Source organism: Gavia stellata, chromosome 21 (assembly GCF_030936135.1).
Source record: "Gavia stellata isolate bGavSte3 chromosome 21, bGavSte3.hap2, whole genome shotgun sequence".
Taxonomy (NCBI): Eukaryota; Metazoa; Chordata; class Aves; order Gaviiformes; family Gaviidae; genus Gavia; species Gavia stellata.
The window spans coordinates 5,785,194-5,802,822 of NC_082614.1; the positions used below are offsets into that span (position 1 = coordinate 5,785,194).

The following is a 17,629-nucleotide window of genomic DNA, read 5'->3' on the forward strand; positions in this document are numbered from 1 at the left end:
TCTGCCATCAGCAGCTGATGCACTTTAAGAGCTCCCCACCTCCTCAGTTCTGCTACAACTGTTTGGCCATGCTCTGAGGGCAGAAGCTGCCAACAGGTAAGACAAAGAGCATAAATGTATTTATATGTAATAAAAAGGTAAAGTGATACCATACATTTCTCCATTCTTCCTAAACCAAATGCAGTTGTAGGGATGTAATACACCTGAGATGATTGTCTGTAGTCTAGGATGTTGAAGCCCAGTCTTATCAGATAATATTAATGATCTTGAACAAGTCGTCTTTTTCTCAGTAGAAAGTGGGATTTTTTACCTAGAAGATCTGGCCTAGTTCAATCACAGTTATTGAAACTGAGGAGGGAATTACTTGAAGGATGCACAAGCCTACACAAATGCAACGCAGAACAGCTAATTGTAGTTCCTTCCAAACTGAAAACCTCTCCCTGCCTTAGAATCCTCTCTGGATGGGAAGGTGGGTGTGCTGGTTCTCCAGTGTCAGCCCAGCCCCATGCAGTACTGCACAAAAACTGGTTTATAATTAAATACTATTTATTCCTGACATGTTTCAATTCTGTTGAGATTTTAGTATTCTCCATAAGAAACGGAGGCAAAATCACTATGTATTTGACCTACTACATTTGATTTTTATTACAGAAAAAAATATAATTCAATAAAATGCAGGAAAAGGAATTTTTATTTCCTTTTTATATACTACGAGTTACTAATTCTGCTGCTAACTTGTGGCTTTTGTAATTATTTTTAAACATTATTGAGCACGTCATTGCAAGTCCAAGTACTATCTTTTAATCTCTGTATTTTGGCCATGGCCAAACAGAAAATGATCCAAACTCATTCAAATGACAGAAAAAACCATAATAACCTTCATAATCTATTGTAGCCTGTCTACATGTGTTTAAAACTGACTCTCACTGGCAGATACAAGCACTTAAACCAGTAGGAATGGATCAAAGGTATAGCTACTAAGTAAGCTTCCCCAGCAATGGACGAAATATTTTTGCATAGATATGAATTTTCAGATGGTATTATTCATCTCTGAGTCTACTGTTTTGCTGGTATTGCTGTACATGACTAAACAGCTGTTGTTTTCCACCCAGGAGATGGCTATATTTCAGCAGCTGGTAAAGTGATACCTGTACATGTATTCAGGGCCTACTTTAAAAGATCCTTCCGTGTTAGCGATGAGACTTTCCCAGATGATTTTTGTCTAAAACATGACAGTGGATGAGTCTTCTATTTTAGATGGTTTGAACTCTGCTAAACATCTACAGAGACACAGCCCATGTGTTCCAATCCAGACACCTCAGTCGGCACTAGTTGCCAATGTAGGATGAAGAACAAAGAGAAAAAAGATGACCATGTTGTGACTGAGCTTTCAGAAAAGGCAGAGCATGAAAGAAAGATGGCACAGCTGGAATAAGACTGCATAACAGTCCAGTTAGGCACTTCAAGACAGTAATCTTAAACCTATTTCTCCATTTTAAATGTTTTTTGCTTTCAAGTGCAGCTTCGTTTCACATTGCCGGTCCCAAAGCAAAATGCAAAAATAAAATCAAAAGCACCAATTAAAGAAAGCCATGAGACTGAGCTAAAATCACACCATTTGCACAGGTTTCTAGCATATCTGGGAAATTAGTGCACTTATTTTGTTGCGCCCTTGCCTATTGCAGCTGGACGTGCTGATTGCCACTGCCAGCCCTGCCAAACATTGAGTCAGACCACGCAAAAGCCCACGCCGCTTGCTTGTCTGAGGTCACCCCAAGCGAGTCTCCTCTAAAAGTCATACTCATGCTGCACCACATGCCAAGTGCTTGCCCAGCCCCTGCCCGTGAGGCCTGCTGAGTCCTTTCCGGGGTTTCCTTCCTCTTCAGCAGCTGCAACACCATCTTCCCTCCCGCTTATGCCCCGAGACAGACAGAGCTTTGACCCGTTATCTGGGAACAAGGCTATAGGGAGACAGGAAACTGTCTCTTAGAGCATGTAGGAAGTTATCTCAAGATCAGATTATCACAGTGGTCCATTTTGTTCCTTAAAAAAAAATGAATAAAACAAGAAAACTTCAGGGAAGGTGATCTCTGTCTCCAAACCTGGTCAGGGTGCCGGGCTGCGGGGCATCCCACTGACTGAGGAGGTGTGGAGAGGGGAGGGAGGCCCAAGGCAGTCCGAGGCAGGGCAGGAGGGACCCTGGAAGGAAGGGAAGCGAAGTGTGCCTCAAGGCACCATGACAAAGCAGGGAAAGCTGGTGGCCGGGCAGCACTGAGGAGGGAGGATGTGCTGAGGGAAGAATGAGAAGATGGAGGAGGTACACTGGCAGGTCCCCCTCAGTCGTCTTCAGCCCAAGTACTGGGCACGTTTTTTTGGGGCAACCTGTGATAAAGCGTGCCCACAGCACGCAGGGAAGCGGTGCGTGGGGCGGACGGCCCTGCTCTCTGAGGGGATGCAGAAGGCGCGGGGGTCTCACTCCCCACCTAACTCAACACACCACCGAGGCCGTTCCCGTTCATTCACCCCCCCAAGCGGGGGTGCCCCCGTGCACCGACTGCGCTGGGGCAGGTTTGAATGACTCTAGCCCGGAGGGACTGGGGAAGGAGGGCCCTCCCTCCCCTCTGGACGCGAGGATGGGGCACCGCACCTCGGAGCACCCCCGCTGCGCCGCCTCCCTCAGCGCGGCCGCCCGGTCCCTGAGGCGGGCACGGCCCCCGACTCCCCTCGGCCTCCCCTCCCCCCGCGGCAGCCCCGCGTCATCATCCCCCCCAGCGGCGCGATCCGCAGCGCGCCTGCGCGGGGCGGTGTCTCCGGAGAACTCCCACCGCCCGGCGCCGCCGCCATTTTGGCGCTCGCCTCTGAGAGGGGAGGGAACCGATAGGAGAAAGCGGGAGCGCGGCGCTTCTGCCTCCCCCGCCCCGTCTGGCTCCGGCGCTGAGGCACCGTAGCAGGCTACCGTCGCAACCTTCCCGGGCCGTCTGTCCTTGTCAGCCGCCGCTGCTCTTCGCCACCCGCCCACCCGGGCCCGCCGCAGGCCTGCCAGAGAGGCGGGAAGGATGCCCTGCACACCCCGCCGCTGAGGGAGACTCGGGGGCCCTGACCGCCGCGTCTGGCCAGCCCCACCCCAGCCAGTCCTCGGTCCTCCGCCTCCAGAGGCACGGAGCTTCCTTCTCCCTTATCCCCCTTTCCGTGGGCTTCGTATCTGCTGGGCTGGGCGCTAGCCGCTTCCTCCTAGCCCCCAGCCCGCTCCGCCTCCCAGGCCTCCTTGCCCAGGCCCTTCTCCGGGTCTCTTCCTCCGCCTGGGCCTTCGGGCTCTTCACCTTCCTTCCCCTTCCCCACCCGGAGCCATGTCCTCCGCTGCTCGTTTCGATTCGTCGGACCGCTCCAGCTGGTACGTGGGCCCGGTGTCTCGGGCGGAGGCGCAGACGCGGTTGCAAGGGCAGCGGCATGGCATGTTCCTGGTGCGGGACTCCTCCACCTGCCCGGGGGACTACGTGCTCTCGGTGTCCGAGAACTCCCGGGTTTCCCACTACATCATTAACTCCTTGCCCAACCGCCGCTTTAAGATCGGCGACCAGGAGTTTGAGCACCTGCCCGCCCTGCTGGAGTTCTACAAGATCCACTACCTGGACACCACCACCCTCATCGAGCCTGCGCCCAGGTGAGTGCCACCCTCCCTGTGCCCCACCCACTGCCATCTTTGCTGGAGGTGGTGCAAGTCCAGCCTAGTAGCTCCAAGATCTTAACATTTGGTGTAGGGCCATGCTATGTATACTAAGGAAACATTTGTTTATGGCCCTTGTTTGAAGCTGTTTTTAACAGTGGCCCTTCTTAGCACTCCGGATCTCAGTGACTATTACAGGTTGCTTTTTCAGTCAAATCATCCATATAATGCACGGGGCCTGTCCTTACAGTGTGTGTAAGCATATGTAAAGGTACCGTGTACATCTCTACCACTGGCTATAATTGCCTTGCAAGAGGGTGTGGTCATGCTTTGTGTCAACCTTTTCTTCTGGTATTGTCCTTCTGTTCCTAGAATGGTTGAGAAGCTGGTTCACAAATCTCCTCGGTTGAAGTACAGCCTCTGAGCTTAAGTTGCTCTCTGCCCCTGCATCCACACTGATTACAATAGAACAGGCCTTCATATGATTAGACTGCTTCACCCTGTTAAGTCAGCTTTAATACATTCTAGGACAGCCTTTCCCAAACTTCTAGAGTGGCATTTCCACCCCCAAAAAATGTAAAACATTTATTTCTCACAGTTTGGTTATGGCACTGTTCATCTATATCTGCATACTGCATGCACTACACTGAGAAATGCTATTCTAGGAGGATGGGAAAATGTGACTTGGCTATGAGCTCATTCTTTGTCCTGTTCCCAACATGGGACATACCTGCAACTTGCATCAGTAAACTGCTTATCAAGAACTCTAGAATATATTCCTTATTTTTAATTAATAAAGCCTTTCCCAGTATCTTATTTCAAAGCTTTTGGGCTTCCTAGATAGAATGAAGTGAAATAAAAGCTAGAAAAGTAGTGACACATTAAAAAAAGAAATTCAAATTGGTTCGCTTCTAAATTCCACAGTTTAAAATCTTACTAGGTTTTGCAGATTAGCAAGTTCTTAGGGAGGGAAGAATAACCTTGAGGTTTATAGTCACAATTTAACCTTGGCATAGACCAGTTCTTAATGACAATCAGTAACTTGTCAAAGGTTGACAATAGCTTGTCAAGTTGGAAAGCTCAGTTGGTTGAAAAAAGTCTATCTGTAAAGGTGTCAGGTGATGGGAGGGATGTGACAGAAAGCACTAGCTTCAAGAACTCTTAAAAGTTGCTGAGAAGTCTTCTGGGTAGTGACTGTGCTGTGGCGAGACAGATGGGTAGGTAAAAAAAAAACCACTTTCACCATTGCAGGAACACTTAAATGGAGCTGCCCAGTGTTATGTACATGCTTAAACTTGTGGACAGTTGGGAGGAAAACAGTCTACACTGAAGCAATCTTTATTCTTATCTCTGTTCTCCTTAACCTGGATACTGTTGTGCCTTTCTGGATGTAAAAACTTGTTCTTAATCATTTATGGCAATGACTGACTTGGCTTTCTCAAAACACTTGGAAACTTAGCTGATTCCACTTGCTCACTTGGTATTTGTTAGGAGTCTTGTGTAAAACGTTTTATGAACATTTTAGTACCACCTTATTTTCAAGGTTTTGATTGCATATTGTTCTCCCAGCATATGGGGACAGATGGGACCCAGCCTGCTGTGAACTGACAAGCTTTTTTATAAAGCAACAAATGGGATTGACTAGGTGGTTTTCCTTGGCATGATTTTTGTTCTAAACTCTTTTAGAAAAATCGATGACATGGTTGATGGTTTGAAATTCTGTTTGAAGGAGACTTCCTGCTGCAAGAGGGAGGGTGAGAAGTAGCATTTCCGGATATTTTTTTTTTAAATTTATTTTTAGTTAACGGACTAGATTTAGAATAGGGATGGACAGGTATGTGCTTCAGAACTGTTATTGCTAATTCTTACTTCTCTGGCATTTTCAGGGGAACGTTGCACTTAAGTGCTTGTGCTTTTGAAGGCTGTTGATTCTTTTAATTTCATAAAGTACAGTGTGAAGAGGTGTGTTTTGTGGTAGGATTAAGTAGTTTGTTGTATATAGCCATACACCACTTTTAGCTCTTGGAGAGCTAAACTTGTAAACCAATTGAAAACTGGTTTTAGCTTTCTGTTTTGTGTCAATAGTGAGCCCTGACCATCATTGCAGATGTTTGTAAGCTCTTGCTTATGCAGAGTGACTGCTCTCTAAAGGGTTCCCTCTCTCCCCTGGCTTTGGCTGCAGCAGGGTGTCTTAAAGAAGCATACATCTTTCTGTTTAGGGCTTCTGGCATATCTTTCAAAAATCCTAGGGATTTGACTTCCATCCTATTTTGCAAGTATCAAAAGAGAATTGAAGTAGGCTAATGACATGCATTCTTGCTATCATAGCTTAGGTAGTAAGTATCTGGTATGGCCTATATACGTTAAGATTTCTGACAACTGCTTTGAATAAAATGTGTAAAACTTATGATGAAAATAGATTGCAGTGAAAATAATCCCATTTGATGAGCAATCATATATTACCACATACAGTGAAATGACTATTGGACAGATGATGGGCATAGTAATAAACAATGATATGAATAAACTAATGGTAATAGCATGGTTAATAAGGCAAAGGAATATTTCTAGATGGTTAGCTTTTTAATTTCTTACTCAATTCTTACCAGTGGATGCAAGTACTTCATATTGTCTTTTATGAAGATGTCAATTTTAGGTTATTAGGTATTTATATATGCAGTAAAGATAAGTGCTTTGAAACTAATAGTTTTGCTGTTACAACAACCCTTTCAGAGTTGAAGTTGTAAAAATAAGATTATGGAGCTTAATTCCATATTACTTTCCAGAAAAGAGGGGGAAAAGTGTTGTCTCCTAAAAACACAGGATCTGCCTATCTCTTTCCTTAAAGAAAGGAGTTTTCAGTATAATGTGACTGGCTGTCCTCAAAATTCTGCATGTAAGTAGTGGGATTTGGTTAGAAAGATGCTCTACTACCAATCAGAAAGACAACATTGGACTTTTAGCTTTGAGTTAGAAAATTGTGTTTATCATACCTTCCTCTTACTTTTGTTCCTTTTTTCCACTATGCTCCCTCAAGTCTAGCATTTAGAGTTACTGAATTCTTTAGAAATGGATGCTGAAATTAAAAATGTACATGTGATGGACTGAAGAAGATTATTTAGCTCTCCAAGAGCGCCCCCCCCCCCCAGTCACCCAAATAATGTAATAATTTTCATTTGGTTTTATGTATCAAGACTCTCATAACTTAAGCTATGGAATTAATTCTGTTTTCCCAAAGATCCTTACAACAATCCAAAACAGGTGGATGAAGATTTTTGCATTATTTCTCCCAATTTTCTACATCCATCATAAATTTTTATTTGGTTTTTGGGGAAGCTATTTTTGGCATTTAATTACTTGAGACCATGAGTTACTCATGAAATGCTTCACAGTGCTACCAAGCCAATATTTCTGTTACAAAGCTGAATAAGTAATTCTTCTCTAATTGGTGTTCCTACTGTAAAACTAGTACTTTACTTTGTTACTGGAAATACAAAACAATAGCTATCGCTTATACCAGATCTTTTTTAAACTTAGGTATCCAAGTCCACCAATGGGATCTGGGTCTGCCCCTGCTATGTCCACTGCAGAAGAAAATGTGGAGTATGTTCGGACTCTCTATGACTTTCCTGGCAACGATGCTGAGGATCTTCCATTTAAAAAGGGTGAGATACTGGTAATTGTAGAGAAGCCAGAAGAACAGTGGTGGAGCGCCAGAAACAAGGATGGTCGGATTGGGATGATTCCTGTTCCTTATGTAGAAAAGCTAGTCAGATCTTCTCATGGGAAGCATGGAAACAGGAATTCCAACAGTTACGGTATTCCGGAACCTGCCCATGCTTATGCTCAGCCTCAAACCGCAAGTCCCATTCCCTCAGTATCCAGTACACCCGGAGCAGTGATCAATCCTCTGCCATCAACACAGAACGGACCAGTCTATGCCAAAGCTATCCAAAAGAGAGTACCCTGTGCTTATGACAAGACTGCGCTGGCATTAGAGGTAAGTTTTTCCTCTCAAGTCTTACGGTTTTCAATTGTTTTGTAAAATAAGAAACTAAAAATTGTTAGTGGTAAAGTTGGTGTGTATGACTTCATATGGAGTCTGCTTATCTGTGTGAAGGGACTGAGAAGAAGCTAGGTTACATTCTGAAGAAAGATCTACAAAAATTGCTCCATCTATACCACTTCCTTTGAGAAAAGTGACCAAGTTACTTCAGGACCTGTATTTACCCTCTCTTCTTGCCTGTTCAACAGTGTAAATATGCTACAAGGGTAGTGGAGCATATACATCCTGCTGTGGAAGTAAGTGCTAGTAAGAGGATGACTTTGCTCCTCCACGTAATCTTGGGGCAAGAAAGAGATGTTTCATTAATCATTGCAGTATTCCAGGTTGAGAACTGGCAGTAGCATCCTTCAGTGAAAGGTAAGGATTGCTGATAAACATAGTCTTTCTGATCCTCAACTGTAGTATGAAATGCACTTGAGTATCTGGTGCTGAGAGCTGAAATCTGGGCAGAAATGTATCAGAAGTACTCTAGTCCCTTTTACTTCGGTTTTCAAAAGTGAAATTTGAGAAACCTTAAGACCTAAATTGGGAGCGAGGGGGTTAGATGAAAAGCTGTAGTATAGCCTCTAAACTTGTGTTGAACCTTTAGTAAGTTCCTGTGCTTGCCAAAGCATTTTTTATTTTATTAGGAATGTCTTTAAGACTTTAGAACTTCATTCTTTAAATGGTAAAGAATTCATGTTACATTTCTAGTTTAACTGGCGTAAATGATGGATTGGAAGAAGGTTTTAAAACTGTATCCAGAACACTGAGACTGTTACTTTTACATTTAGATTATACTGAAGGCTAGTTAACCCATAGTTCAAAAATGTCTCACCTGGAAGAAGTGCTAGTCTCAAAGATGAAATTTGAGTGTGTTACAATACTTCAAGGAGCAAACGCAAGGAAACAAGCAAAGGAACCAACAGGATTTTAGCAAGTAAAATAATAGTAGTTTTAAAAATAGTTTTGAACTTTTCCTGTTGCGTTTGCTTAATTACTTTGCAAGTTAAAGCTATTACCTATAGCTGATACTTTTGACTGAAATTTGAAAGGTTATTTTTGTGACTTCCAGTTATTCATAATAGTTGCTTTAATTGTTTTTCCTCCTGGATTTGTAAAACCTCTACAGGTGATTACTCTTATGGGGTTAAAAGTTAAATAGGTATCACTGGATTTTCCTTGAGTCTTATGAAAGCTAGCAGCTTCTTATTTGTGAACAGTGTGTGAAAATTATCATAGAGCAAAGTGTAAATTCACTGCTGACTGCACTGTATAGAAGATTCCTGCCAAAACTGCGCATGCTTCTGAAAACAAAGCAAGGCAAGCGATTGATTTTGTTACGTTACCAATGTGTCATGGAATTACTTCAGGGAACTTGCTTTGCTGCAGGGTAGCAGAACCACTTGGAAGGATGGCCCTTACAACAGATTTTTCTGACTTGGTCTTTAGTGACCTAGTTAATCCTGTCATTTCAGCTACTCTAGTATACCAGTAGGATTAATTCTCTGACCAAAACATAGGTTGGAATTGTTTTGAACCTTCCAATTGCTGAAGTTTTGTTTGAGAGATTCTTCTCTTCCACTGAATTCTAATCACTTGTGGCCTCATGTCTTTGTGTCTCCCACCACTGGCATATTTTGTCTTCCTGTGTAGTCCGTTTTCTTTGCAAATGCAGCTTAGCTACACTGTGGCTTCTCAAGAGGCTTCAGAAGGAGAATTCTGGGAACTGATCAACAGTTTCATTAAAATCAGTGATTACAGCTTCTTCGTATCTATCCATGCATAGCAAACTTTAGCAGCCTCATTATAGCAATAATTTTTGTCACATGTACTACTCTTAAAGAAAAAAATTCCAGCTTCTTTTTATGATCTTCCTTCAGATTGCTTAACACCTGCTGGGCCCTGATGATGTATTTAATACCAACCTTGTCAGGGCTCCACATGTTACTAAATAATCTGGACCATTTGAAGCTTCTGTTTTGTAAGAGCACTGAAAGTAGCTAGTGGTAGAGAAATAACAGGTTATGGGAATGTTTTGGGGAAGAAAGTTAATGGTGTTCTTTCAGAATAATAGTATTTGACAGTACTACACTTTAGTGTAGGTGTACTGTAGATCCCAGTTCAGCTTGTACAGGTAGAACACCTTGTTAATATAATTATACAGTGCCTGATTGTATAATCTCATTTAAAATGATAAAACAATATGAGAGCAAAATATGTTTGCTGGCTCTAGCACACAGACTAGTTAAAAGGAAGAGAATACCATCTGGAGTAAATAAAGCTATTGCGTAGTAATCTGCTCAACTTCCTTTGAAGTGGAGGGATGTCATTCTTCTGGGTTCAGCTTGAAAAAGGGACAGGCTGTCTGCTTACAAGTCCAGTTTTCCTACTGCACACTATTGTTTACATAAACCGTCAGAATTTTTCTTCAAGAAAAGATAAAGACTCATAGCCTGTTACAGAGGAGTTTGTTTTGTAAGGAAGGTATAATTATTTTTTTTTAATTTCTCACATGAAAAATGTAACTTGTAAAACAAGTGAATATTCTACTGAAAATCTGAAACAAGATCTGTTTGGTTGGATGACGATGGAGTGTTTAACTTTTAAATAGTATTTAAAGTGTGACAGTTTAAGGGCAACTACATAGTTGTTCCTGTAAGGATACTAGTTAATACAGCATTTATTACAATTTGGACTTCGCTGGGCTAAAATTATTTAGCATTCATATTGGTATTATTGAAGTGACTAATGTCTAGATGTTGACTTGGTCCTACTGCATTAGGTACTGTACTTTTATTCTCTAAAATAAAAAATTAAATAGTAATCTGTTTATAGGCTAAAATAAAAGTTTCAAGTATAGCTACTATCTCAAAGCGTACAGTTGGTATACATGTAACTTTGGGCATCTCCCTGCACCAGTGAAAAATTAGTAAAACCTACGATAAATTGTATGTATTTCTAAGATTTACATATACTGTTGTCAGTTGAGTTAGTTACCTTGGCAGTTCAGATTTAATGTTTTTAATGAATGATTGAAGTCTGCACTTTCTCACTACAACTAACTAACTTTACTACTGATGTGTAGTATTTTCATGGATGCTGCATTAAAAAACAAACAAAAAAACCCCAACCAACTGCCCAGATCTGTTTCTTTACTTGTGTGCTTTTAGCCAAGAAGCAATTTCCTTCCTTTCTGGAATATAAAAGACAGGGATACAGTGTCCTGTATTTATTGGAACTAGAACTCTGTATTACAGGATTATGTACTGCTGTTCTTCAATCCTGCATTTCTTTGGAAAAACTAGGAGGGCAATCTGTGTTCCAAGGTTATACAGGACAGCACTTTAAGAAGGTGATGAATTTTGTAAAAGCAGAGATTCTTTCATACTGTTACTATGATACAGAGCAGTGACGTCTACCTTAAAGTTTCTCAGCATCTCATAACCTGCAGTTCCATAGCTAGCCTGTTAGCAATAATACGCTAATGAAGCCTTCTTTTAAACTGGCATGTGCTAACCAGCATGTGATGTGTATGCAGTGCCCGGTAGACTAAGACCTGGTATGTTTTACCTTAAAGGAGTTTATCTCTTGGTAGTTGGGTACTTCTTGTTTGGATCCAAAGTAGTTCATTGATCGCTAACTCCTACACAACAAAGTTCTTTATGTCCAGCATAGTCAATAGATAAACTAGTGGTGGACAATTCCTTTAAAAATTAGTGAACTGTTTGAAGATTGATTCAGGATGTGAACAACAAATTCCAAATTCACTTATAAAAAGGAATGAAATGGCATAAGGGACCAGAAAATGGGAGACCAGCAGCAGCCACTAGACTTACGTCTGCCATGTGTTTAAAAAATGGTCCTTAAATATATTGCAAACGCTGTAGTAAGTGTCATAGACCATTTTGAAGGCGGTAGTAGTCCTAGAGTTCATGTCCAGACTTAACATGATAGTGTTACAGAATCTGAAGTGGTTTTTTTTAAATAAGAGCTTCACTATTTTTTTATAGCAAAGTTTCTATACTAGTGAGGGTGTTTTCTAGACCTGTGCCAGCATTATAGTATTAAGTGGTTTATCTGTTCATGATGTATCAAACATATACATGGATGTTTGCTAATACAGAGTTAACCGTCACTGAAATGTTTTGGTGAAATAAATATCCATTCACCATAATTACATAAGTGACTTACAGTATTTCTTTTGAGCTTGTTACAATTAGGTTACAGTTAACTTTTTTCCTCTTCAAAGGAAAGTTGAGACAAGTAGGCCAAAATGTGCTAGTAGTAGAGCTTTCTTAATTAGGAAATTAGGCTACTTCTTTCACTAGAAAATAAGCATTAGACAATAAGCACTGCACTTTTCTTAAGCCAAGGAAACTTAGTATTGCTGTGTTAAACATTAAAATGCATCTAATCCACAAGGTCTAGATTTTAAGCAAAATGTTGAGCCTATACTTGTGTAATGTGAACTGTTAATTGGGGAGCTTTAGTTCTGCTAACTATTGAATTGAAAGTGACATTGGCAGCAGGATTCCTGTGTATGTGCTGACATGCACCAACTTTTCAGTGTGCTACCTTTGAAAACACAACTGACAATTACTTTGGAGATTTTGTGTGCAATTTTGATCTTTGTAATTTCCTTTTCCAGTCAGTTATTGATGGTTCCCATCATGATAGTGGTGAGTGCCTCACAATTTAATATACCTTCACCCTCAGAACTGTTTGCAGAGTTTCTTTTCAGATGAAACTGAAAGCTACATGGATAACAGACAAGATCCTGTGCTACAGTGAGATTCAGCATGGCTCAAGAATGATGGTCTATGGAGGTTTTGAGCTCTCCAAATTCTGTGCAGTCATGACAGCTGGCTTAATCAGATGGAGACAGGCTACCATCATTTAATGAAAAGCAGCACTTTATCTGTGGTGCTGCAACCCCAAATCTGGCAATTGTCCTAGCTATACTTGAAATACAAACTTCTCTTGTTTTGGTCTGTTCCTAGATGAGGCTAGATTAATTGCATCTAGGAGGTCAACATTTCTATGCTGCCCTTTGACCTGCTTTCATGTCTCAAAAATAGTTGAAAGTCTTTCCTCTGAACTACTAGATTCTCTGTTTTGGGCATCAACTGTTATTCTTCTGGCACACAACATCAAAGGTGAAGGATAATTAAGCTGTGCTTTCAGCCTGTTGGTTTCTTGAATTTTCCAATATGTAAAGCACCAGCTACTTCAGCGTCACTTTGTCCTGTTTGCAGCGCGACTGAACTCTGCCTCTTTTGTGTAGCTCAGCTTTATACCTTTTGGGGACAACGGGCTATCAAGTAATTTCTTAGTGTTGAGCCTTGTTTATTCTTCTCCAGAACAGGCAGCTAGTCTGAAAAATTGTTTTCGTTTTGGTACTAATGCTAGTGTTACCAAAGAAGGTGAGTTGTGACACTAATTAGGATAATGACTGAGATTGAAGACCCCGTAAATTCCAGAGAGCAATATGTTTTTCTATAGCTGTTGACCCAGTGGGCTAAATTTATGATTTAGAGTTGTAATGCATTTTTATCTCCTTAAACTTATATTGCAGAACTCTGTCAGCCACAGAACTATTAATACACAATTGTTGGAATATCTGTAAAACACGTTGAATTGGTTGACTGTGTGACTAAAATGGCATGCAGGAAACCTTTTGCAGTGTATGAATCAGCTTCAAATGGAAGACAGGTATGGAAGAGTCTAGAGTGAATGAAGTAACCTTTTGACTGGCATGCTCCACAGCTTGTATTTCCCCAGGGCTTTGAATTCGTGCTGTAACAGGGACATAATGAAAGGATGCTATCTAAAATACGTTTTGATTTTTATCATTTGGGTGGAACCAAATGGCTGCATTTCAGAAGTATTACTCATTTCAGCAGTTGCTACTTCCATCCAAGCAATGCTGGCATGCTTTACAAGTGAATTAAGTTACTGAGAGATGCTGAGACTAAGGAAGCATTATCCTAATTTATAGATAAGGGCCATGAGCTGTCCAGAGTCATACAGGAAGTTTGTGGCAGAGATGAGAATAGAACCAGGTCTCCTGACTCTGTCCTGTGCCTCATCATAAGACAATCCTTCTGAGTAGCTTAAAACAGTCTCCGAAAAAAATACTGTGTTAAATAATTTTAGTGGGAGAACACACCTCAGCTGACCATATTATAGATGCTTTAAAAAGCATTTACCAAATATTGCTTTTAGTTAGTACTTTGGGGAAAAGTTACGTAGAGGGACCACTTGACCAGATTCTTCTAGACCCTGTCAAAATGGAGGTCTTTAACATAAGATCCATGAATTACTCTGTTATGATGTCAAGGGTCCTTCTCCAAAAATCTTGTTTCAACATGCTGTTTCATTTAATCTTCTCAGGGAAACTGCATTTTTTTAAATAATATAGCACAAGAGGATATTCAGAAGCTTTCATTAAAAAAAATCTCAAAAATAATATAAAGTTATTGCAAATCAAGTTACTATTCCAGTGGTTCTTGGCATATGGGAGTATTTTTTGAGTAGCTTTTCTCAGCTGGTACTCTTTAGTGGCAGGTACTGATTTTTAGGAACTTTGCCCACCCAGCAGTCTAAAGAACATTTTACATTGTTAATCTACATGGCAGTTTGTTGCAATGCAATAGACTTATTTTGTAAGTATTTTTTTTAAGCAGCTGAAGCAAAACTTCCAAACCTATTCATGTTGTAGAAATCATTCAGAGTCAAATTGAAGGATATCTTTTGCTAGAGCTTCAAAATTAATAATGGATTGATCTCAACAGCACATGAGCAGAATTAAATTGTCAGACCCTCACAAAATATAGGTCCATGTTTTTGATCCAGTGTACTACAGATTTTTTTTTTTCTTCCATGAATAAAATTAAAGTGTTTTGAGAGTGGATTGGTTTTATGGTGTGGTGCAAATGCAGTTTCTTACTAGGTTTTAACTGTTGCGATGTTGGCTGCACCTTCTTCAGTTTGGGTCTAAAACTTGGAACTTGGATCTGTCTTCAAGGGTTATTTAAATCTAGCAATGTAACACAGAGTATTTATAGATGTTATCAGCCTTTTCCTAAAGAGACATTTGTTAGGTTCCTGTTTAGGTCATCTTGTTACTATTTAAAGCTTTCTCTAGCCTTTCTGTTCAGTTAAAAATCTGATAAATTGTGCTTTTTAGCAAATACACAATTAAAGCATGCTGCAGTAGTCCGTGAAGGGATAAAAACCAGTCAAATTAATGCTATATGTATGTGCTAACTACCATGGGCAGTGTATAACTACTTAATAGTGTATGCTGGCTTCATGTTTGAGTTTAGGAACAGCATAAGATGTCCATTTAAGAAAGTAATATGGTCTCAGTTATATCCCAAGCACTTATGGGAGTTCAAAGGGTTTTCTCCTCTCAAAAACACAAGATTGCAATTTTTCCAAGTGTGACAGTCTCAAATTTGGGGGGGGGCAGACAGCACATGGACAACCCAAGTAGTGGAGAAAAAGTAGGGGGGGATGGAGCACCATATTTTGCTTAAATGTCTAATTTCATTCTAATATGCAACATAAAGCTTAAATCTCTAGAAAGAGGTTCAGAGGTTGAGAAATTCTATTTAAGAGCTACAACACTGAGTGACTGCCAAGGAGTTTATTATAGTATCTTAAACTTCACTTAAGGATTATTGCTTCTGACTGATTTTCAAAAAATATCTATTGGTTTAAACAGGCTTCAGATCATCTAGTGACATGCACACTGTTTTGTAAACTCAGGGTTTTTTTTCTTTAACAGAAAATATATGGGTCTTACCTGAAAAGTTTTAATCTAAGGCCCTTGGCCAAGGTCCTTAAACTATCTGTATCAGTTCTAAATTTTAATACTATTTAGATAAAGTAGACAAATTGTTATACATACTGTATCAGGACTAAAATCTAGTTTTTCCTTAAATAAGATCATCAAAGCTAGTTACCTTTGGATTTCACAGAAGTAGCTTGGTAACAGACTCAAAACAGCTACAGAGAGCTTGGACCTAGTTTGGGGAAGAAACTTATGAACTGTTGGCCTTTGGTCACAGGCTGTTTCTACTTCTTGTGAAATAAGTTATTAGCTGCTAATACCGCTTTTCTAATATTTACTGTAGTTACCACATAGTGTAAATTAAGTAAACAGGAAGGGAGGTGTAAAGTTAGAGAGCTGCTGTAACAGACCACATGTTCAGCTCTTCTGAAGCATTTGAGGGAGAGATGACTATTTAGCTAGCCTTACATGCTATTTGTCAAATTGGATATTTTTCTTTGTAACTTAAATACAGGCATTGAACAATGATGAGAATATAATACCATCATTTGGGCTGATGTTTCTTGCTTGATCATAGTTTAGCTTTTCTCATCTTTTACTGCCAAATAGGAAGACACAGAGTTACGGTAGGAAAGGCCTGACATGTTATCGTTCCTGTTTCAAATTCTTTGTCAGGAAGTAGAGGTGAAAACAACAAATAAAGCTAGAATCTGTACCTCTAATACTTCAAAAAAAAAGTTTGAGATTGCTTTTGCCTGCTTCAGAAGCGTACCATTATTTTAGAAACTACAGAAGCTTCTTACACTGTGATAATCAGAACTAGAACTTCAAGTAATGGTTTCTTTGCCATAGGAATCTCTCTTTGAAAAACTAAATTTCCTTTGAAATAAGCCAGCTGCTGCTAAAACCAGTATGAGTACTGTGCTCTTTTGAATGGATGTTGCATCTCATTACTGATGGTACCTTTAGTGATGTTAATTTAGATATAAATTAACAATATTGTTGCATAAAGTTGTAAGCTTTCCTATAGGAGAAGGGTATAGTTCAGCAGTTTGTCTGAATATGTAAATATACATTTAGTTAAGAGTCTGAAAAAGAGTGCAGACAACATTAACACATTTAGCAGCAAAATGTTGGTATTCTAGTTAAGTAAAAGTAACTTCTCTTTTCAATTGAACCTTATGCCAATAAGAGGGTGGGGTTTTTTTTTTCCCCCCTATGATGGGCTTATATTTGTTGTTCCTTTTCATTTGATTTGTATCAGAGGTGAGATTCTCATGCGTGATAACTTTATTTTTTATTATGCAGGTTGGAGATATTGTGAAGGTTACAAGGATGAATATAAACGGTCAGTGGGAAGGAGAAGTCAACGGTCGAAAAGGGCTCTTCCCATTCACGCATGTCAAAATATTTGACCCTCAAAACCCAGATGAGAGCGAATGATGCCCTCTGCCCGATTTACACTGCTGCTTCATTTTCTTGGCTATCATTAGCATTGTTTGAGGTGGGATGATGACTTAATGGCACATTGCTAGCATTGCCCATTTTCCAGCTTGATGCAGTTTGACGGTTCTTTTAATATACATTTGGAATACATAAAACTGAAGTCACTGCCTGACCTTCATACCATAGTTGCGTCATCCAGAATTTAGTTTCACTTTTAAAACTCTATTGGGCCTTAAGCTGGAGAAGACTGAACCAGTATATAGCAGAGAAGTATGGGAAGAAAACCTTTCTTGTTGAGACTTCCATGGACTTTTTCTGGCTTGCTCAGTAGGAAGAGCCCTAATCTTAGATCAAACATACAACTTGTGCATTACTGTCCAACAAAAAGCAACAACAAAAATGCAATTTTAGGACTGAAGAAGACTTAGTTTTAAGAGAACCTGTCCTAAGGTAGTACATTTAAAATGATGGTCTCTTTAAAGGACAATAATTGAAGCTTATGTATTCTAAGCAGTTGTATTAGAAGCTGCTCTTTTCTGTTAACTCTTAAGCTTGTTGTTGACCTTCCTGAAACAGTGTGTGTTAAATGCAAATAACCATTGATTGAGCTGCATTGAAGCTGAGGCATTTATTTATAAGGAAACTTAGGAGGGGTGGATACTTGTAACTTGTT

At 40.3% G+C, this 17,629-nt stretch overlaps 1 protein-coding gene across 2 annotated transcripts; it reads left to right on the forward strand.

Moving 5' to 3' along the window:
• The first annotated feature begins 3,226 nt into the window (after positions 1–3,226).
• Positions 3,227–17,220, forward strand: CRKL (CRK like proto-oncogene, adaptor protein). 2 transcript variants are annotated; one of them, XM_009818979.2, is made up of 3 exons: positions 3,227–3,661; positions 7,202–7,664; positions 16,819–17,220. In XM_009818979.2, exons 1-3 carry the CDS (start codon positions 3,348–3,350, stop codon positions 16,951–16,953), a joined length of 912 nt encoding a protein of 303 aa, XP_009817281.2. In that variant the 5' UTR covers positions 3,227–3,347; the 3' UTR covers positions 16,954–17,220. The 2 variants fall into 2 exon arrangements, with proteins under 2 accessions (XP_009817281.2, XP_059683515.1); XM_059827532.1 differs by having other exon boundaries at positions 7,211–7,664.
• Positions 17,221–17,629: the final 409 nt, after the last annotated feature.